The sequence below is a fragment of the Kryptolebias marmoratus genome, linkage group LG12 (genome assembly GCF_001649575.2).
Source record: "Kryptolebias marmoratus isolate JLee-2015 linkage group LG12, ASM164957v2, whole genome shotgun sequence".
NCBI classification, from domain to species: Eukaryota; Metazoa; Chordata; class Actinopteri; order Cyprinodontiformes; family Rivulidae; genus Kryptolebias; species Kryptolebias marmoratus.
Window position 1 is genome coordinate 13,092,922 of NC_051441.1, and position 17,425 is coordinate 13,110,346.

A 17,425-nucleotide genomic window follows, 5' to 3' on the forward strand; every position below is an offset into this window, starting at 1 on the left:
TTAGGGATCTGAGCAGAGATAATTTGCTGCATTCAGCTGAAGTCAGCAGGAAAGCAGACAAGTAGAGCAGGCATAAAAAATATTGTTTGTATAATGTGATGGATTCCCACGAGAATGGACGGTGGAGAGGTAGTGTTGGAGCTATATGGCTTACTTTGATTCTCACATATCATTTGTGTTCTTCCTCCTAAAGTGCAAGTGGTTGCAAGTATTTGCTTACATGCGTGTCCGTTTAGTTTCGAAGCTGGATATACAGTACACCTCTGTCTCTGACAAGGGAAATATTGTTTTCCAACGATTTCTCCGAATGACCCCATTTCCTGCCTTCGTACTTGAATTATTTGCACTCGATATGTTTCAGCTCACGCCCATTTGCAGTACCGATATGTGTGTCCGTGGGCTTTTGTTTGTGTAAGTTGGAAAACATACACATTAAACACAGAAAAAAAGAAAAGAAAGAAAAAAAAACAATCAATTCTACTCCTCCCTTGGCTCTGTTACCAAGGTGATACAGAGATTCTATCAATGAGCCAAGGTCCCTGTTGCCATGGAAACACTTATGAATGAGAAAGGACCCTGTAACCGTGGCGACGGTGTGAATGAGGAACTGCCTCATCAGTCTGACCCTGTTTGTGACAGTGGATGCTGCTTGGAAACTGATTTCTGGATTGCCTCATCATCATCATCATCATCATCATCATTGTTTTCGCCATCAAAGACATCATCGTTGTTGTTTTTGTCACCTTTATTACCATTGGTGTTGTAATTATACTTACTGTGATCATGGCTATCAATACTTTATATTTGTAGGACTTTTACTCACATGTTTTCTGTACTTTATCCACTGTAAGTTGTTCACAGATTTCCTCTTTTATTATGAAAATGCACGTTCAGATAAGAACAATTTTACAATAAGTTCAGGACTGTGAGACCTCTTTACCACATTTAAAAACAAGGAACTAATATGTGTCTAATAGTTGTATTATTTATTTAACATTTGAATTCTTGATCCATTTTTTTTTTCTTCACTTTTCGTCAAGGTAGTACTTCTGTTTTTTAGGTTTAATCCTCCTTGTGCCTTGAATACATCACATTCTCCAATCTTTGCCACAAAATATTAATCTTTCCCTTTATTACCAGCTTCAGTTCATTCAGATTAGTTATTTTTGTTTCCAAGCATGTCTAATCAGGCTAATGTATGCTTGAGAGTGAGATTTTGAAGGTCTTGTGAATAAATGAAGCTTTTTGTGTTTTTCGAACCATTTTCAACCTTTTTTTTTCCGCCTTATTATTTGTATTAAAGTTGTCATTCTGATAAATACCATGTAGAAATACCACAAGGGTTGGTTACAATAAGATGCAGCCTGATCGATCAGTCTTGCTATCTGACGACCCTGAGATCATTTCAGCAGTTTTCTTTATTGGATCACTTTTATTTGGTCTTGATTCTTGCCGAAGGGGAACATTCAACAAGAAAAAACAGTTATGGAAACCTGTCTAGCCATCCCAATTTGGTTTTATTAAAATGGTTTGAATTCTCCTACTTAACCATTTTCTGCTTCTAACCTCAAAGCCATAATGCTTATTTTATATTTAATGTATTCTGTTTGCTATCAAATGTCATTATGATAAGATCTTTTTTCGCCCCACTACTCCTCTCAGTGGTCATATGGGTTGTGAGTGTAGCTGTTACCAGACATCTAAGACTTTTAGACAATTTTTCTGACAATTCTTTTGCCACTTTTAGGTCTGCTTCTAAACAATCTTCTTCCCTTTTGTAAGTCTTAATGGAAACTATCTTTTGTATGTTTCGAAAAATGATTAATTCATGAGTTTGTAGCTTAATGTTTCGCTGCACATCCAGCTGCAGTACAGTACAGTACAGTACAGTACAGTACAGTACATCAATGCCTTGTGACCAAACTTGGAACCTCTCGATTGCAAGTCAGCCCCTGGTGAGGCATTAGGTATCACACAATGTCATTACAAGGACTCTTGCCTACACTAACGTTGGAGGATCTATCAGTAGAAACCTTCATAGTGAATCAATTCTATATATGTCCAAAACCACAAATAGACTCTTGAGTTTGTGTTTCTTTGCATTCAACTTAATTTGTAATATTTCATTGAAGGCAGGCGGATCTCAAACGTGTGATTACAGTTCTGCTGTGTCACTGAGCATCTTTGTGGAACAGAGGAAAGTAGAAACGTGTTAGAGAGACAGAATGAAAGAGCGAGAAGTGGGAAGTAAGATGATTCACGGAGTGCGTCAGACAAGGGACTGACTGGAAGTCTGGCAGCACCGAGGAACATCTTAACCTCCTCTGGCCGTTCACTTTCTATCCAGATGATGAGCATTATTATAGGTACCACAATGTGTTTACTGTGTAGGCTGACTGAGAAATATTTTAAATGGCTCAAGAACAAAAAGACTGAACAAGCAAGGCAGCATCACTGATTCACAGTGTCTGCCACTGCTCCCTCTCTCCATCGGGTTTTCTCTCCCTTCATCAAACCCATTTTTCCTCTCCTCGGCATCTCTCCATCCCTCTCTCATCCTGATACTGAACACCATCTCCTCAGCGCACCCCCTCCCTCATCCTGATACACTTCTCTGTCTTACTTCACTTGTCAGCGCTATTGATCAGCTCAGCTCTTACAGGATTTACATACAGTGCTCACCCAGATCCTTGTAATAGCCTCGCATGGGGTGAGTGTGTGTGAGAGAGGGAGAGAATGGGACTGCAAGAAACAGCAAGTTTGACTGACAGTGACAAGCCTGACTGGCTTGAATATTGATTTGCTGTGCACACTTCTAAGCATTTGTCTTTTCCCCTTTAGGATTCTGTCCACTGTGGGTTCAGATTTCGACTTGCGGACCCTTCGGGCTGTGAGGGTATTGAGGCCTCTCAAACTGGTGTCCGGTATACCCAGTAAGTTAATGCTCATCATGTGACCATTCTTTCTCAAAGAATTTGCTACCCTCCTACTTTTATCCCATACTGTTTTTTTAGCATTTCTTTTAAAGTTATATGCATCTTCTGTATTGTTTTGCGTAACGCACCAAGAAAAAATGTCTCTTTTTGTGCACCATGGGATCATTTTCCAAATGTTATAGTGATGGTAGAGTTGCAGCACTACTACCACTGCAGTGTTAATAGTAGCCTGTTTTCCACTATAGCTCTGAGCTGGCCAACCAGAGCTTACTCATCACAAAAACTCACTTTGGTTTCAATTAATTAAAAAAAAAATATTAAAAAAAGAGTGGATCATATGGATAATGTATGATCTTCATTTGGTTAGGCTGTGCACAGAACATTCAGTTTTGAATTCAAATATAATACAAAATGATTCTTTTTGAGACATTTCGTTTGTCTCAGTGAACATATTTTAGTAAGTAGGGTTTATTTCACCTCAACTAAATGTGCAGTTGATGATTCAGACTTCATTATGTGATCACAGGTTGAATCACAATGTAAAGTATGAAGCAGGAGCCTTTTGACATTGTGAGCCACAGAATACCTTTTTATAGGATGTAAATGACCTGGCATACATTAAGGACTGATGCAGTTTTTAAAGCTGATTTTATGATAAATCCTAAATGCCACCCAGATGGGGAAATGACAGATGGCATCTTCTTTTGTCATCATGAAAATCGTAAAACTGTTCCACTGTAACTACGGTTTTAGGTGCAATGAAGGTGACTCATTCTACCCCTTTTACACAATTTATTGACATCCTAATAAAAAATCAGTGCTGTGCTTTGGTCAACAGGATCACATAATACCAAAGTTCAACTATATTTTAGCCTGTCTTTTGATTTATTTTCTTAGCAGTTGATTTAAGGCCCCACTCTGACGTAGAAAATCGTTCAGAATGTTTTGACTATGCAGGGCCTTAGTGAGGTCTTCAGGTATATATTAAGGACACTGTGGGCTTCCATTTCACATGACAGTTTGTGAAGAATTTTTAACATGCAAAAAGACCCTCCGTATTGAGGTCATGGTGGTTTACAGTTGTGGATATGTGGGAGTGTGTTGGCGGCAGTGGCAGTGTATCCATTACGTCACACCCGCTCGTAACTGTGTAGCTTGGCCATCAAAAATTTAAAGCGGCCCCACGTTGTAAATGATTGTGATAAAGTCATGAAAACAATCCAGCATAGATGGGATACCAGTAGGGGTGACACCATGCCAGTGTGGTGGGATGAAGTACCACGGGGCTGCAACCCGACATGGAAGGCCTGAGGCTGGGCCATGGTGTGACTGTGAATATACTTGATAATATTGTTGTGGGAATCTGCTGCTAATGTACAAAATATAGTGAAAATGGAAACTGGAATCAGGAAAAAAAGCTGTAAAAGTCCTAATTTGTGAGTACGAAGAGCATAGCCTTATCATGATTGCCTTCACCCAAAAAGAGGTTTTCCAAATATGCCAGCCATGCTCTAGTAGGTTGTGTACTGTAGGTCATGAAGACTATATTAAAGTGATCATTCTGTCTGAAGGGGGCCTAAGGAGGCATATAACTCCAGCCAACTCCTCTCCTGTCTGTGGGTTTGTAGAGTTGGTTGTTGGTTGGAGATGCTTTTGACAGTTGGATCCTCCATGATGAAAATATTCGACTACTTGATTTTATGTCTTGTGCTACCAATTAGAAAAATTACCCAGATTCATTATGCATTTCCTGTTTCTGACCCCCTGCTCAGTTTATCTGTTTCGTGGAGCCTGACACAGCTTCTGTCAAAATTACAGTAGACTCAGGAGCATGTCGTGAAGAGCTACTGCATGGACACATTTGACATTTGTTGCTGCACATCTGGTAGACTGACAAGGACTTTTTGAAGTAGTAGTGTGCAGCTCTGGCAGGAATACCAGAGCCAGGGGTCATTGCTAAATGCTAAAAGTCACGATGTACAACCATTATGCCAATCCTAATTCTGTGTACACTGTCTTCTTTAGGCTTACAGGTGGTGCTCAAATCTATCATGAAGGCCATGATTCCTCTGCTGCAAATTGGCCTGCTTCTTTTCTTTGCCATCCTCATGTTTGCCATCATCGGCCTGGAGTTCTACATTGGAAAATTCCACCAAACCTGCTTTGACAATTACACAGGTAAGAGAATGCGTGCACATTTGCTAACTGTTTTCCCCAGAGAAGACTGCATCTGTTCCTGCTGTGATTCAGAAAGTCACAGCGATAAAAATAGAAAACCTATGTAGTTCAGGGGGAAAAAAGAAGCATAACTGGAGTGAAATCTGTGTATTATTTAAACTCTTAACTGCTGTAGCCCAAAAGGTAGAGCACACCATTCACTCAGGTGGTTTGATTGGCGGCTTGTTGATATTGTTGAAGAGTTTCTACGCAAGATGTTTTAACCAGTATTTAAAAATGTATTTGAATGGATGACGGATGAAGATGACCCACTGTGTTTACATCTTTCTTCTTTTAACATAAAACAACAAAATAAAATATATATATAAATTATTTCCATTGACTGTGCTTATATGGTATATACATGGATATACATATAGATGTTGGCCAAATCTTATTTTCTAGTATTACCCTTCCCCCTTGGCTCATATGTCTGACATTACAACAGGGTAGTGATTAAAATGTTGGGTAAAAATGGGATACCCCTTCCAGAAGCTGATATGCTATCAAATGCCGCGCATTTCTTAATAAACACAACACAGATATGCCCATATTTAACATGTAATTAGTTATCTTTTAACAGACTTTGGCTTTTGACTTTATTTTTTATGCATCTCTGAGGTTCCTTGCTGATGCAACTCATTCCCCTTTGTTTGAAGTGTTTGAGTGTAACTTGAAAATCTTTTATTCAGAAAGCTGGGATAGAGCTGCAGCATTGCTGTCACAAAAAAAGAGAAATTGGAAGGGAATTAGGGGAAAGGAGTGAGCTTTTGTCTCATTAAGTCCTAGTAGTTTTGTATTTTGTAGATCTTTCCCTTTTAAGAAGTTAAGAAATTTAGACATTAACAGAGCACATTAATGTTTAAGGAAAATCGTGTTTTCCTTTGCTCTGACTCCTTACTTCCATCAATGTTCAGGAGAGATCCGAGAAGAGTTTCCATGTGGCCACGAACCTCCGTCACGGCTTTGCCCAGAGGGCACCGTTTGTAGGAGTTACTGGTTGGGACCAAACTACGGCATCACCCAATTTGACAACATCCTGTTTGCTATTCTCACCGTCTTCCAGTGTATCACCATGGAGGGTTGGACAGATCTGCTCTACTATGTACGTACCACTCAGCAGCATTTCCCAGTATCTCTTTCTATTTTTTAACCAAACAAATTTCTGCGCACTGCTGTCATATGTGATGCACATTCATGTTTTGGTAAATTTTCAAAACTATGCTTAAAAACGAACTTACAGTGAAACAAATTATTTTGCAAACAATTTGTTTACAGTTAAATGCAATTCAAAAAGGCCAGTATATTTATCAAACTATATGTTAGTGTACCTTTTAATATGTAAGTCCAAGGTCTGGCTCTAATGCAAAAAAACCTATTTTTTTTTATTACTTAAAACATACAATAACTCAATTAGGCTGTTAAAATCTAATCAGGTGTTTAGATGTTTACAAAATGAATATAATAAAAAAAGACTGGCACTAGAATACATTCGAACTCAACCATTAATAGTTCCCTGTTGTCACTTGCAATGGTTACTATGGAGACCAGTGGAAGATGAGTGTCTGAGTGTTGCTGTAGTTGTATTTTTAACTGTCTCCCTTCCATATGTCTCGCTTATTCACCTACTTGCTGTTTTTTTTGCTCTTAATTGTTCCTTTGTTTCCTTGTTATCTTTCTCTCCTTCATCCCTTTTTTTCCCTCTCCCCTGTCCCTCGCACTCAGTCTCTCCTCCTGTCCCTCCTTCCCGCTGCTGCTCTATATTTAAAAGGGCCTGCTCAGCCCGAGTTATTCTTGCAGCTGCTGGGGAGGGGAGCACTAAAACTTTAATGGTAGAAAAAAGGGGCTGCGGTACACTGGGTACAGAGCAGGAGAAGCAGGTTACATGCAGTAGGTAGGAATGAGGGAGGAGATAGGTGAATATATACAAGGAGGACACGAGAAATAGAATCAGAACCAGGGGTCTCAAAGTGGGAATGGTGAAAAGAATATTCTCTGTAAAGGCTGATCGGTGGCAATGATGAGAAAACAGGGAGAGAAAATATAGGGATGAAAGGAAATTCTAAACCAACACTGAAATTGTTTGAAGACAAAGAGGAATTCCCAAAGATGATACAGAAGAAGATTTAAACCAAAAAGGAGTTGTTTTTTAAACAAAATGGGACAGAAAAGATGGGGAAATGGAAATGATAGCAAGGGACTGAGGAATGCATTTGATATGCCTTATTTACTTTGACAGATCAGCTAAATAGTGGCAGATTTGTATTTACTTACTGAAATGACTTGAAGCACATGTAATTCCTGCTGTTGCTTGTATTTACCACACATAAATTGTACATTTATTCTTCAGATTTGAAATGAAGTACAACTCTCCACTAAAGAAGAAAGAAAAAAACACTTGCTAGAGTGAATAAATAATACCTGAATTTAGAGAAATAGAGTTTAAATCTGACTGGTGTCTTAAAACAACTCTAATCTCAAATATGTCATAGTGGTTAGTATATTTCTCTGGGGTTTTTTGGGGTTTTTTTTTTTGCTAGTACAAACAGTTGGAGCTATAGTACTTCCAGTGCAGTCTGGGGCACCTCCTGCAGGAATATGAGAATATTTTAGAAAAGTTATTATCTTACCTGTTGTAGATAGCTTTTTGGTAAACCTCAGTTTGAAGAAATTGAGTTTAATTCTGATAAAAAAGACAAGCTAGCAGCTAGTCTGACTAAGTGGCCATTTTCAAACAACCCAAATCTCAAAGATTTCATTGTGGTTTATGCAAAATTTATTTTATAAACTTATAAATCCCCGTCAGTTTCACATAACACAATTATTTGCGCAGAATTCTGTGGTTACAATATTTCCAAATGCAGAAAAAACAGCTAGCTGTAGCACTTCTGGTGCAGCCATGGGAACTTCCTGCGCAAAAATCATATTTGTGAAAACAAGAAATGTAAAATTAACGGCGAAGTAAAGGTTTATAAACTAGCACTGGCATGAACTAAAATGAATGTTTTATGATTGAAGTTGTTTTAAAAAGGCAGCAATTTACTTTGGTCTTGGCCCCGCTTGGACTAGTTGTTAGTTAAGATAATAATTATTTATAACCTCATCACAGAATACCACTTTAAAAAACCTGATCTATCCATTCAGAATAAACATTATATAATACATATATGAATGCAGATAAATATACCTTAATGTAACCAAAAAAAAACACTTAGAAATGACTTTTTGTTATAGAATATGTTAACAAACTTTCAGGCTTCCAACACCACAGAAACACACATCACTGAATCTTATTCACACAGTTACTTTCTTTGTCCACCTGCACTTGTGTCACTCCTTTATATAACATTCCAAATCCTGCTTTAAAATTGGTCATATGATAATGTCTTGATATTTAATTGGATGTAATTAAGATAGGAATTACGGCTTCCATTAATAAACTGGTAACTCGTGATTTTTCTTAGTAGATCAGATGCTAAGATATCAGTTCAAAGCAAAACATTGATTACCTTGTATGACACCTGCGTGTGCATTTCCAGAGCAACGACGCCTCAGGGAGTGCGTGGAACTGGATGTACTTCATCCCCTTAATCATCATTGGCTCCTTCTTCATGCTCAACCTGGTGCTTGGCGTATTGTCAGGGTACGTTTTTTTGTTACAAGTGCTTTACAAGTACGACCAATGGCTGGTTTCAAATTTGCAATATTATTGAAAATGAGAAATTTTTTTATTATTTTGTTTTATATATGTTACAGCAAAAAAAATCAAAGTATCTACATCGAAGTTGTCTAACTTTTTCCTGTGTCCCTTTAGGGAGTTTGCCAAAGAGAGAGAGCGTGTGGAGAACAGGCGAGAGTTCCTGAAGCTCCGACGGCAGCAGCAGATTGAAAGGGAACTTAATGGTTACCTTGAGTGGATCTGCAAGGCTGGTATGTGCAGTTTACTGTAGTAGCAGCACCTGATTCTAAATATTGTGACTCGTACAGTTATAAAAACTGCTAGCTGTATTGCATTTACTCTTCAAAGTGTAAAACATTTAGTGTAGACATTATGAGATTAAGGTCGTATGAAAACATCGAGCAAAAGACCATAACTTTACAGTGTTAAAAATTAATAAACAAACACATTTGTACTCATTGAACAGAATATTAGTTCCTCTCTGCTGCTGACATATAGTTGACCACCTAACAAGCTGATGTTAGCTAGTTAATTAGTCAGGTTAGTTGCCTGGGTAACTAGCCTTTGTGTGTTTATAAGACTGATACACATGCTAACGCTCATAGCGTGTTGCAAATATTTGTTTCAGAACAGTTTTCTCTTAAAAACGAGAGATTGTGTGCAGTCCTCTGGTAGAAAAGCTATGGGTGTTGGTATTTTTTATTTCTGGAAAAATAAATCCAAACAGCCAACTTAGTTTTCTTTTTTTTTTAATTGTTCTGTGTTTTAGTTAATCAAACATAATGTTGAGGGCGTTTTCCTTTCCTATAGCCATCATACACAGCTGACTGACAGCTCAAAAACAAAAAGAGGAAGAAGAACGTTTCTCTACGCTGAACACAGCTGAAGAAATCCCTGCACCATCTGTCAAGTCATAAAACAAATTATTAAATAAAAAAACCATTAAAGCCAGAGGAACCTTATGATGAAAAACTCCTTACCTTGAAACCAAAAACCAGCGCTTGCCGAATGTAGTCCCACATATTTTTCCAAACAATCAGTGGGAGATATTGAAAGAATATAGTTTAACACATGGCTGATCAGATTCAAAAGAGTTTGTACACCTAAAACTAAAAATATTGTAGTTATTAGCTGATTTATCAAAATTAAACACATTTACACTCATTCAGATGATCCTCTTTTTTTTCTAAATGTTTGATTTTTTCCAACCAGTCGATAAAGATCACGGTGTCTCGGCTACACTTGTAAACAACCTAACAATAGTGATTGTTCTTACACATGCTCTGAATGACTAATTAATATTCTATTCATGCACTTTGAATTAAAAGAGCATCTTTCTTTTTTCCACTGTTTCATGATGCCAGACAAACCAATCAGACAATTAAAGTTTTTTTTTTCTTGTTCTGTTACTCATTTGCTGAGGGCAACAAAGCTGCGTGGAAGGTGCTAAGACTGGATGGTTAGTTTGTAGATGTCGGGAAGGAACAAACAAAGAGGAAGATACAAGGAACAGACCTTTGATCTTCTCCAAAAGACAATTTACATTAAAAAAAAAACTAAAAGGGTGAGGATTAGTAACTCAATTCATGCAGGTGCAGTCTTTGTTTCTAGTTTTAATTAAAAATTGAAAAGACAATGGGTTATTAAAAAGGCTGTGTCCATGTAGACACTTTAGAAGTTATTGTACATCAAATGTTTTGGAAAGAAATCAACAAATGATAAAGGTTGTCATTTGATTTTCTTGACAAATATATTAATTGTTCTTCGATTTTTAGGTTTTACTTGTTTGTTAGTTTTAATGTTTTTACTTTTTATGTGATTATTAATGCATTCCTGCTGTCTGTATAAGATCTTTAACCTTTTTTTGTTGTTGTTGTTGCATTATTCTGTTAATAATTTGTGAGGTTAATGTTTTTTTTATATATGTCTTTGTTTGTCTTGCAAACAAAAACAAAGACAAATGATTTGAGGTAACAGTAACACATTTGCTTTGTGTTCTTTGCAGAAGAAGTCATCTTGGCAGATGATGAAAATGAAAATGATTATGACGGTATGAAGTTCCACCGTGTTAGTGCTTATATGAGTGTGTTTTTCCAATAAAGCTATTAATGCAACAAATCAAGACACCAGTCAGCATTATAATGTTATAGATGAGATGTTGTTTCCTGTTCCAGGTTCTCGTAGGAGAGCCACAAAGAACCATAAGAGCAAAGCAGAGCTTTTAAACCCGGAGGAAGGGGAGGGGGACCTGGCAGTAGGTAAGATACTTTCTGTCTCACTCACTCTCCCATACGCACAGTCGCACAAAGACAAACCGCAGGTACACAGAGATGCTATCTTATCTTGCATTTCAGCATTATCTGACCATCCGCTCCTTCCCTCTCCTGCCCTTTGTTTGTTTTGTCTTCTTCTCTGCTTGTGTTTTCCAAGGATTTCTTTTTTTCTTACCGGAAGCATCTCATCTTTCTCCTGTCTTAAACCTTTTGTTGTTATCTCATTCCCACTTCACTGTTCAATCCCCAACACTCTCATCTTAGGAAACGATTCCAGATAGACTTTATTTAAACTGTCTTTTTATACTTTTTTTTTAAAGGTATTTACATTTTATTGAAGCAGCACAAATTTGTTAAGTTACCTGTAGACTGCTGTATGTTACACCTACCTTTTCTTTAGACTCACCTTTTAGGTTTCAGAAATATGTAATTGTTGAATTTCTTTAATACATGTTTGGTATTTACTTGATATAAGCGTTGCATATTTCTATATTTGCATGAAAGTATGTTTGACTAGGAGCTTCCTGCTGTGCGTTTAAGTTAAGTTCAGTAATTATGTCACAAACCTGTTTGTTACTGCAGTTTTGAAATTTATGATTAAATTATCATGATTTTGTTGATGCACTTGGAAATATACAATATGTAGGAAATATTTTTAGTCACTAATTATTTGGTCTGATTTTCTCTGTTGTTAAATACTGTTAATGCTGCAGGACATTGTTTCCACGATTGCATCTTTTTTGCATACTGACAGACAAATATTAAAGCCGAATATCCAACCTTTTTTGTTTTTCAAATGTGTGCATCTTGTCATCTCAGAGGGAGGTTAATGTTATTTATTGTATCTCAAACATCTGCAGGTTCACCGTTCGCCCGTGCCAGTCTGAAAAGCTCAAAACTGGAGGGATCAACGTTCAAGCGGCGGGAGCGCCGGTTTCGCTTTTTTGTGCGACGCGTGGTTAAGTCCCAGGCCTTCTACTGGACTGTACTGTGTTTGGTGGGCCTCAACACACTGTGTGTGGCTGTAGTGCACTACAACCAGCCTGAACCACTTTCAGATTTTCTATGTGAGTAGGAGGGAAACACAAGCTCACTTTGTGCTCAGATTATCTCCAGAAATACACACATACTTTGAGCACAGATTACTGGAAGGGAGTGGGTACGTAAAGTCTTTAGTAATGTGACTAAATCCATGAAAAAGATAACACAAACGCCAACAGACAAGCGCATTTAAACACAACCAGGATGTGGATTAAAACAGTTGCTTTGTATTATTGTTATTTAAAGAGCAGAAATTTATATAAAAAAATGTGCAAGTAATTATCACAGCCATTTTTCTTTCTTTTTCTTAAAGTAAGCACTACTTTTAACTCTTTCCTAACCACTTTCTGACAGTAACACTGTAAAAAAGAAATCCAGAAAGCAGCTCAGCATGCAGTAATATAATAACTATGTCAATTTTAAATGGAGAAGTAACCAATACAAACTCTTACCTGTCTGTGTCTTTTCCCTTCTCTTTAATTGTCTTCTTCTCCCTGAGCAGTTTATGCTGAATTCATCTTTCTGGGAATATTCCTGACAGAGATGTTTATAAAATTGTATGGCCTGGGCAGACAGGCCTACCTCAACTCCTCATTCAACTGCTTCGATTGCATCGTAAGATCCCGCACTGGACCAGAGCATGCACCTCATACACAGAAAAATACAAATTTATAAATGCCCCGATAAAGATATTTTGTTTCCAATACTGATCTGAGTCGTTTAAGATAAAATATTGGCCAATACAGAGTCTCAATCTGATAGCTGCATTATTTTGCTTTTTTTTACATTACAAACCTGCAGATGATATACCATAAGTCATTAAAGTTATTAGGTTGATCGTGTGCTTGACCCCTCAATAGTTCTACGGTGCAATAAAAAAAACTTAAGTTCTTGTCGATCCTCAAGTTCTTTTTTTTTATTTATTATCAACAAGGTAAAAATACAAGCCAGGTGATAACAAACTGTTTCATACAGCTTGATGAAAACCTTTATTTTCCACCACAGAAGTGGGTTGGTCACCCAGAGCTCCTTCTTTAGATCCTTTTTGCCTTATCGCTGTCCCGTGGAAACTTGTTTCCTCTAAAGCGTGCTGCTTAGCCATGCTAGCTCCGAGTCATCTGGGTGAACTTGCTGTACTCAGCCAGTTCTTTGGATTATGAATGCCTGAATAAATTGGTAGCATTGAAGGTAGCTTCATTTCTACCACCATGAGAAATACCCAAATTGCAAACATTGCTAGTAGCTGCTGAACTGCTCTCATTTACTATTTCAAAAATACTTCCATACTGCAGACATCTGCACCTTATTTGTTCATTATGCTGAATAAACTCATTTTTACACTTGTTTGTATTTGTGCCAGGTGATAAGTGGTAGTATATTTGAAGTGTTGTGGTCCATCATCCAGCCGGGCACATCGTTTGGCATCAGTGTGCTCCGAGCTCTCAGGTTATTAAGGATCTTTAAAGTCACCAAGTGAGTCAAAGAAACATTCGTGCTTTCTGTATTTAAATAAAAAGCATTGTTTTACTCACATGAAGCCGAACTGAACACACACCTTTTGTGTCTGCTCGTCAGGTACTGGGCATCGTTGCGTAACCTCGTCGTCTCACTGCTCAACTCCATGAAGTCCATCATCAGCTTGCTCTTCCTGCTCTTCCTCTTCATAGTTGTCTTTGCCCTGCTGGGCATGCAGCTCTTCGGAGGACAGTGAGTACTCTTTCCTTGTCTCACCTCTTGTCTTAATAGACCTAATTTAATTTTCTTTCAAGAGACCAGCTTCAATTAATTGCAAAGTTATAAGTCATTTAGTCGACTTGTAGCTTTTTTGCTCTCTGTCTTCTGTGAGTTTCCCCTCCACACTTGTCTTTTCATTTCATTTCTGTTTCTTTGTGCTTTTTTCCTACTAGGTTTAATTTTGAAAACGGCACCCCTCCGACCAATTTCGATACCTTCCCCGCAGCAATAATGACAGTGTTTCAGGTGAGCAGTGGCAATGTTCTGTTGAAAAGAAGATGATAGTGAGAGAGGCAAAACGGTTGGAAAAGGCGATGTCTGTATTAGGAAATGAATAATTTTCACAAAGGACGCTGTAAAAAAATACGGAATATTGCTTCTGTATTTTTACACACCTTTACTAAGAATGATTGTGGAAAACTTGTCGTAAAGGAATCCAGATTGTGGTCTGGTTACATCTGTGAATGTTGTGTGAATATCTGTGTGTGTGTGTATAATAGATCCTGACTGGTGAGGACTGGAACATGGTGATGTACGATGGCATCAAGTCTCAGGGCGGAGTTAACAAAGGAATGGCCTTCTCTGTCTTCTTCATTGTCCTCACCCTTTTTGGCAACTGTATCCTTTGAGAGTGGCAAAGAAACAAGCAACCACACAAAACACTTAGATAAGACCATGCTTTACACTTTAAATCACTTTTATTTTATTTAATCACCACCGTGCTTACACCACATATTTATTGTAATTTGGCAGAGTCAGTATGAATGATGCTGCAAACTGTTTCTCATGTGGCCATTTTGGCCAAGTATTATATAATACAAGTGCTCTAGCTAATTTTTTATGGACATGCTGTGTGTACTCTTGTAAAAAAACAGTCTCCCATAAACTGGATTGCTTTTAACTCTGTGTTCAGACACTCTGCTTAATGTGTTCTTGGCTATCGCTGTGGACAATTTGGCTAACGCACAAGAACTGACCAAGGTAAAGTATGGTCCAATTTTTCATAAACACGTAAGCAATCTTTCTTGCACTTAAAACCTCCCAAAGTCACCCTTTATGAATAGGCTTTTTTGTTTCTTTGTTTCATTTGCACCTCTTTTAGCTTTTGATTCTTCTTCTATAATGTGCCTCTGCAGGATGAGCAGGAGGAAGAAGAGGCTGCCAGTCAGAAGATCGCCCTGCAGAAAGCCAAGGAGGTGGCTGAAGTCAGCCCGTTGTCAGCCGCCAACCTCTCCATCGCAGCGTGAGTTTTATGTCACTGTGACATACTTGAAGTTTTCATTGACACCTGGATCTTGAATGTTAAGCACTTATACAAGAATTTGTACAATGGGAAAAAGGACAATAAACTGCACTGCATCGTTTGAAATATTGGTATCATCCATCTGTTTGTAAACCCCCCCACACATTTATACATCTCTTTCTATCATACCTAAATTTAGAAATTTGAGGGGAAAAAAGGAAGTAATGCACAACAAGTCGTTTTGTGAAATTAAGATCTTTCTATACTTCCTTTTTTTCTGATCATCATCATTAGATTGGTATTTCTTACATTACATGAGTAGTTTTTGATTCCCATTGTGGGGAAATACAATGTAACTGAGACTAACTAATAGATTTTGGCACTAAATACTTTACGGTGATGTAAATAACACTGCAGACCCAATGACTTGTCAGTGGAAACTGTCACCTGTGGCTGTAAACGACAACATCATCACACATAATAGCACTTTTTCTAGTTATTTTAAAATGTTGGAAAGTTTGGCAAGCAATATGGCAACGCAAAACCCCAAATTTTTCTCACAAATTACATGCTGTTTTTGTGAGAAAATAATATGTTGTCATGTGTATTAATCATAAGTATGGGTTTATGGAGCCGTAAAGTTTTTTTCTCTCTACTGAAGATTTCAACTCTTAGCCTTTATGAAAAAAAATCCCTGAAAATTCAAACCTTTCTGTGCTAAAAGCTTGTTGCAGGTTCACTGTGGGTTTTAAATTTGTGTAGGAAAAAAAAAAAAAAAAGAAAAAGTGTGACCTCCCACTGAGAAAATGCCCAATATGCCAGATTACCAGTCCAGCCATGTTCACTCTCTTGTCCATAATAAAACACACACACACACAAACACACACACACACACACACACACACACCCTGCTCTGGTCCTGCTCTCTTTTCGGACAGACGAGTCTTTGATCTCCTCTCCCTGTATACACGGGGGTCTTTCCTTTTGCTGTCGGTAAAGTTCACACACTCCCACTCCTGCACACATACAGGCACACACAAGCTCCCGCCACAATATGGTCTGCGCAACAGGAAGACTGTAGTCATCACAGGTACACACAGTCCTGACCTTACCGCTTTGATACATCAGGCCAACATCTCGCACAGATGTCTTAAAGAAGCAGGCCCAACAAACACAAACATGTTCATCATTTCATGAATCACACTTTATTTTTCATGTTTCGCATTGCACTGTACTTCACTGTGCTGTAACCATTTATGTTTGTTTATTAGTAAGTTTACTTTACATGTTATTCCTGTTGGGGTTCAAATTTTATTTTTAATACTGTGTAAATGTCTGTGTGTCTGCTTAGTGTGAATAGCCATTCTGCCATTCATTTACTGTACACTTACAAACCTGGTCAGCTTTACCACCTTTATGAATGGAAATATGACAGATGTACCTGTACATTGCATAAACCTTTTGGACTTTAAAACCTAGCATAGATTTTATAGTGGAGTATTGATTTAAATTTCAGTTAAGCAGGGCTTTCTTGGTGCCCTCCTTTCTACTGTTTCAGTGTAAATCCAAATCCCTAATTTGTGTAAGGATTTGAGAAATCTATTGAAATTTAGTGGGTGAGGGTGTGTGTGTGTGTGTGTGTGTGTGTGTGTGTGGGGGGGGGGTTCTTGTTTTTTTTCCAAGCAGGGATTTTCAATATGGAGCCACCAGTGGTGCATGAAGAATCTCTTAAGAAGATATTCTGTGTTGCCCCTGGAAAGAAGGCTGCCTTTAAAGTTACACAAAACCCAAAATGAACGGCTCTGTAGGATCAGGTTATATTATTAAAATTCAAAACACTCCTTAAATAAATAGTTTGTGACTTTGGAAGTGGCATTCTGTGAAGTAGTTATTGGTAGTCAGTATCTTACCTGAAGTAGGCAGCTGTCAGAAGAATGAGTTTAAAGAATCGAAGAGAAATTCTCCTGGAGGAATCAAGCTAACAGCTAGTCTGACTGATTTTAGCCATTTAAAACAGTTCAAGGGTTGAAATTTCATTGTTTCAGAGAATATTATTTTTTGTAAACTTTTACACTGCATCACTTTTACATTAGACAAAATACACAGCAAATCCAGGAGGCCCAGATTAACACTGTCAGATTTGATTTCAACACGTTTAAAGTGTCTATATGGGTCCACACCAGAAAGTGTTAATTTAACTCTTTTTGGAGAGTTGGTACCTTAACTCTTATAAAGTGTCAAATATCAAATCTGCTGGAGTTAATAATTTAACACTTACTAACACTAATTCAGTGTTAGATTT

The 17,425-nt window shown here is 37.8% G+C and overlaps 2 protein-coding genes across 19 annotated transcripts in view; both read left to right on the top strand.

Annotated features, from left to right (window-relative positions):
- Window positions 1-17,425, top strand: part of mapk8ip3 (mitogen-activated protein kinase 8 interacting protein 3) — a gene marked incomplete in the record, with an annotated part of 1,049,817 nt that overhangs the window by 523,691 nt on the left and 508,701 nt on the right.
- The window catches only part of cacna1aa (calcium channel, voltage-dependent, P/Q type, alpha 1A subunit, a), a 92,330-nt gene that overhangs the window by 24,124 nt on the left and 50,781 nt on the right, over window positions 1-17,425 (top strand). For all 18 annotated transcript variants that reach the window (XM_017421883.2, XM_017421893.2, XM_017421896.2 and 15 more), the window contains 15 exons: window positions 2,842-2,933; window positions 4,962-5,114; window positions 6,071-6,258; window positions 8,693-8,796; window positions 8,968-9,083; window positions 10,838-10,882; window positions 11,007-11,090; window positions 11,966-12,172; window positions 12,649-12,761; window positions 13,507-13,619; window positions 13,722-13,853; window positions 14,054-14,126; window positions 14,381-14,498; window positions 14,794-14,861; window positions 15,017-15,123. In XM_017421883.2, the coding sequence (XP_017277372.1) occupies window positions 2,842-2,933; window positions 4,962-5,114; window positions 6,071-6,258; window positions 8,693-8,796; window positions 8,968-9,083; window positions 10,838-10,882; window positions 11,007-11,090; window positions 11,966-12,172; window positions 12,649-12,761; window positions 13,507-13,619; window positions 13,722-13,853; window positions 14,054-14,126; window positions 14,381-14,498; window positions 14,794-14,861; window positions 15,017-15,123 (1,713 nt within the window). The remainder of the gene's footprint in view (window positions 1-2,841; window positions 2,934-4,961; window positions 5,115-6,070; window positions 6,259-8,692; window positions 8,797-8,967; window positions 9,084-10,837; window positions 10,883-11,006; window positions 11,091-11,965; window positions 12,173-12,648; window positions 12,762-13,506; window positions 13,620-13,721; window positions 13,854-14,053; window positions 14,127-14,380; window positions 14,499-14,793; window positions 14,862-15,016; window positions 15,124-17,425) is intronic.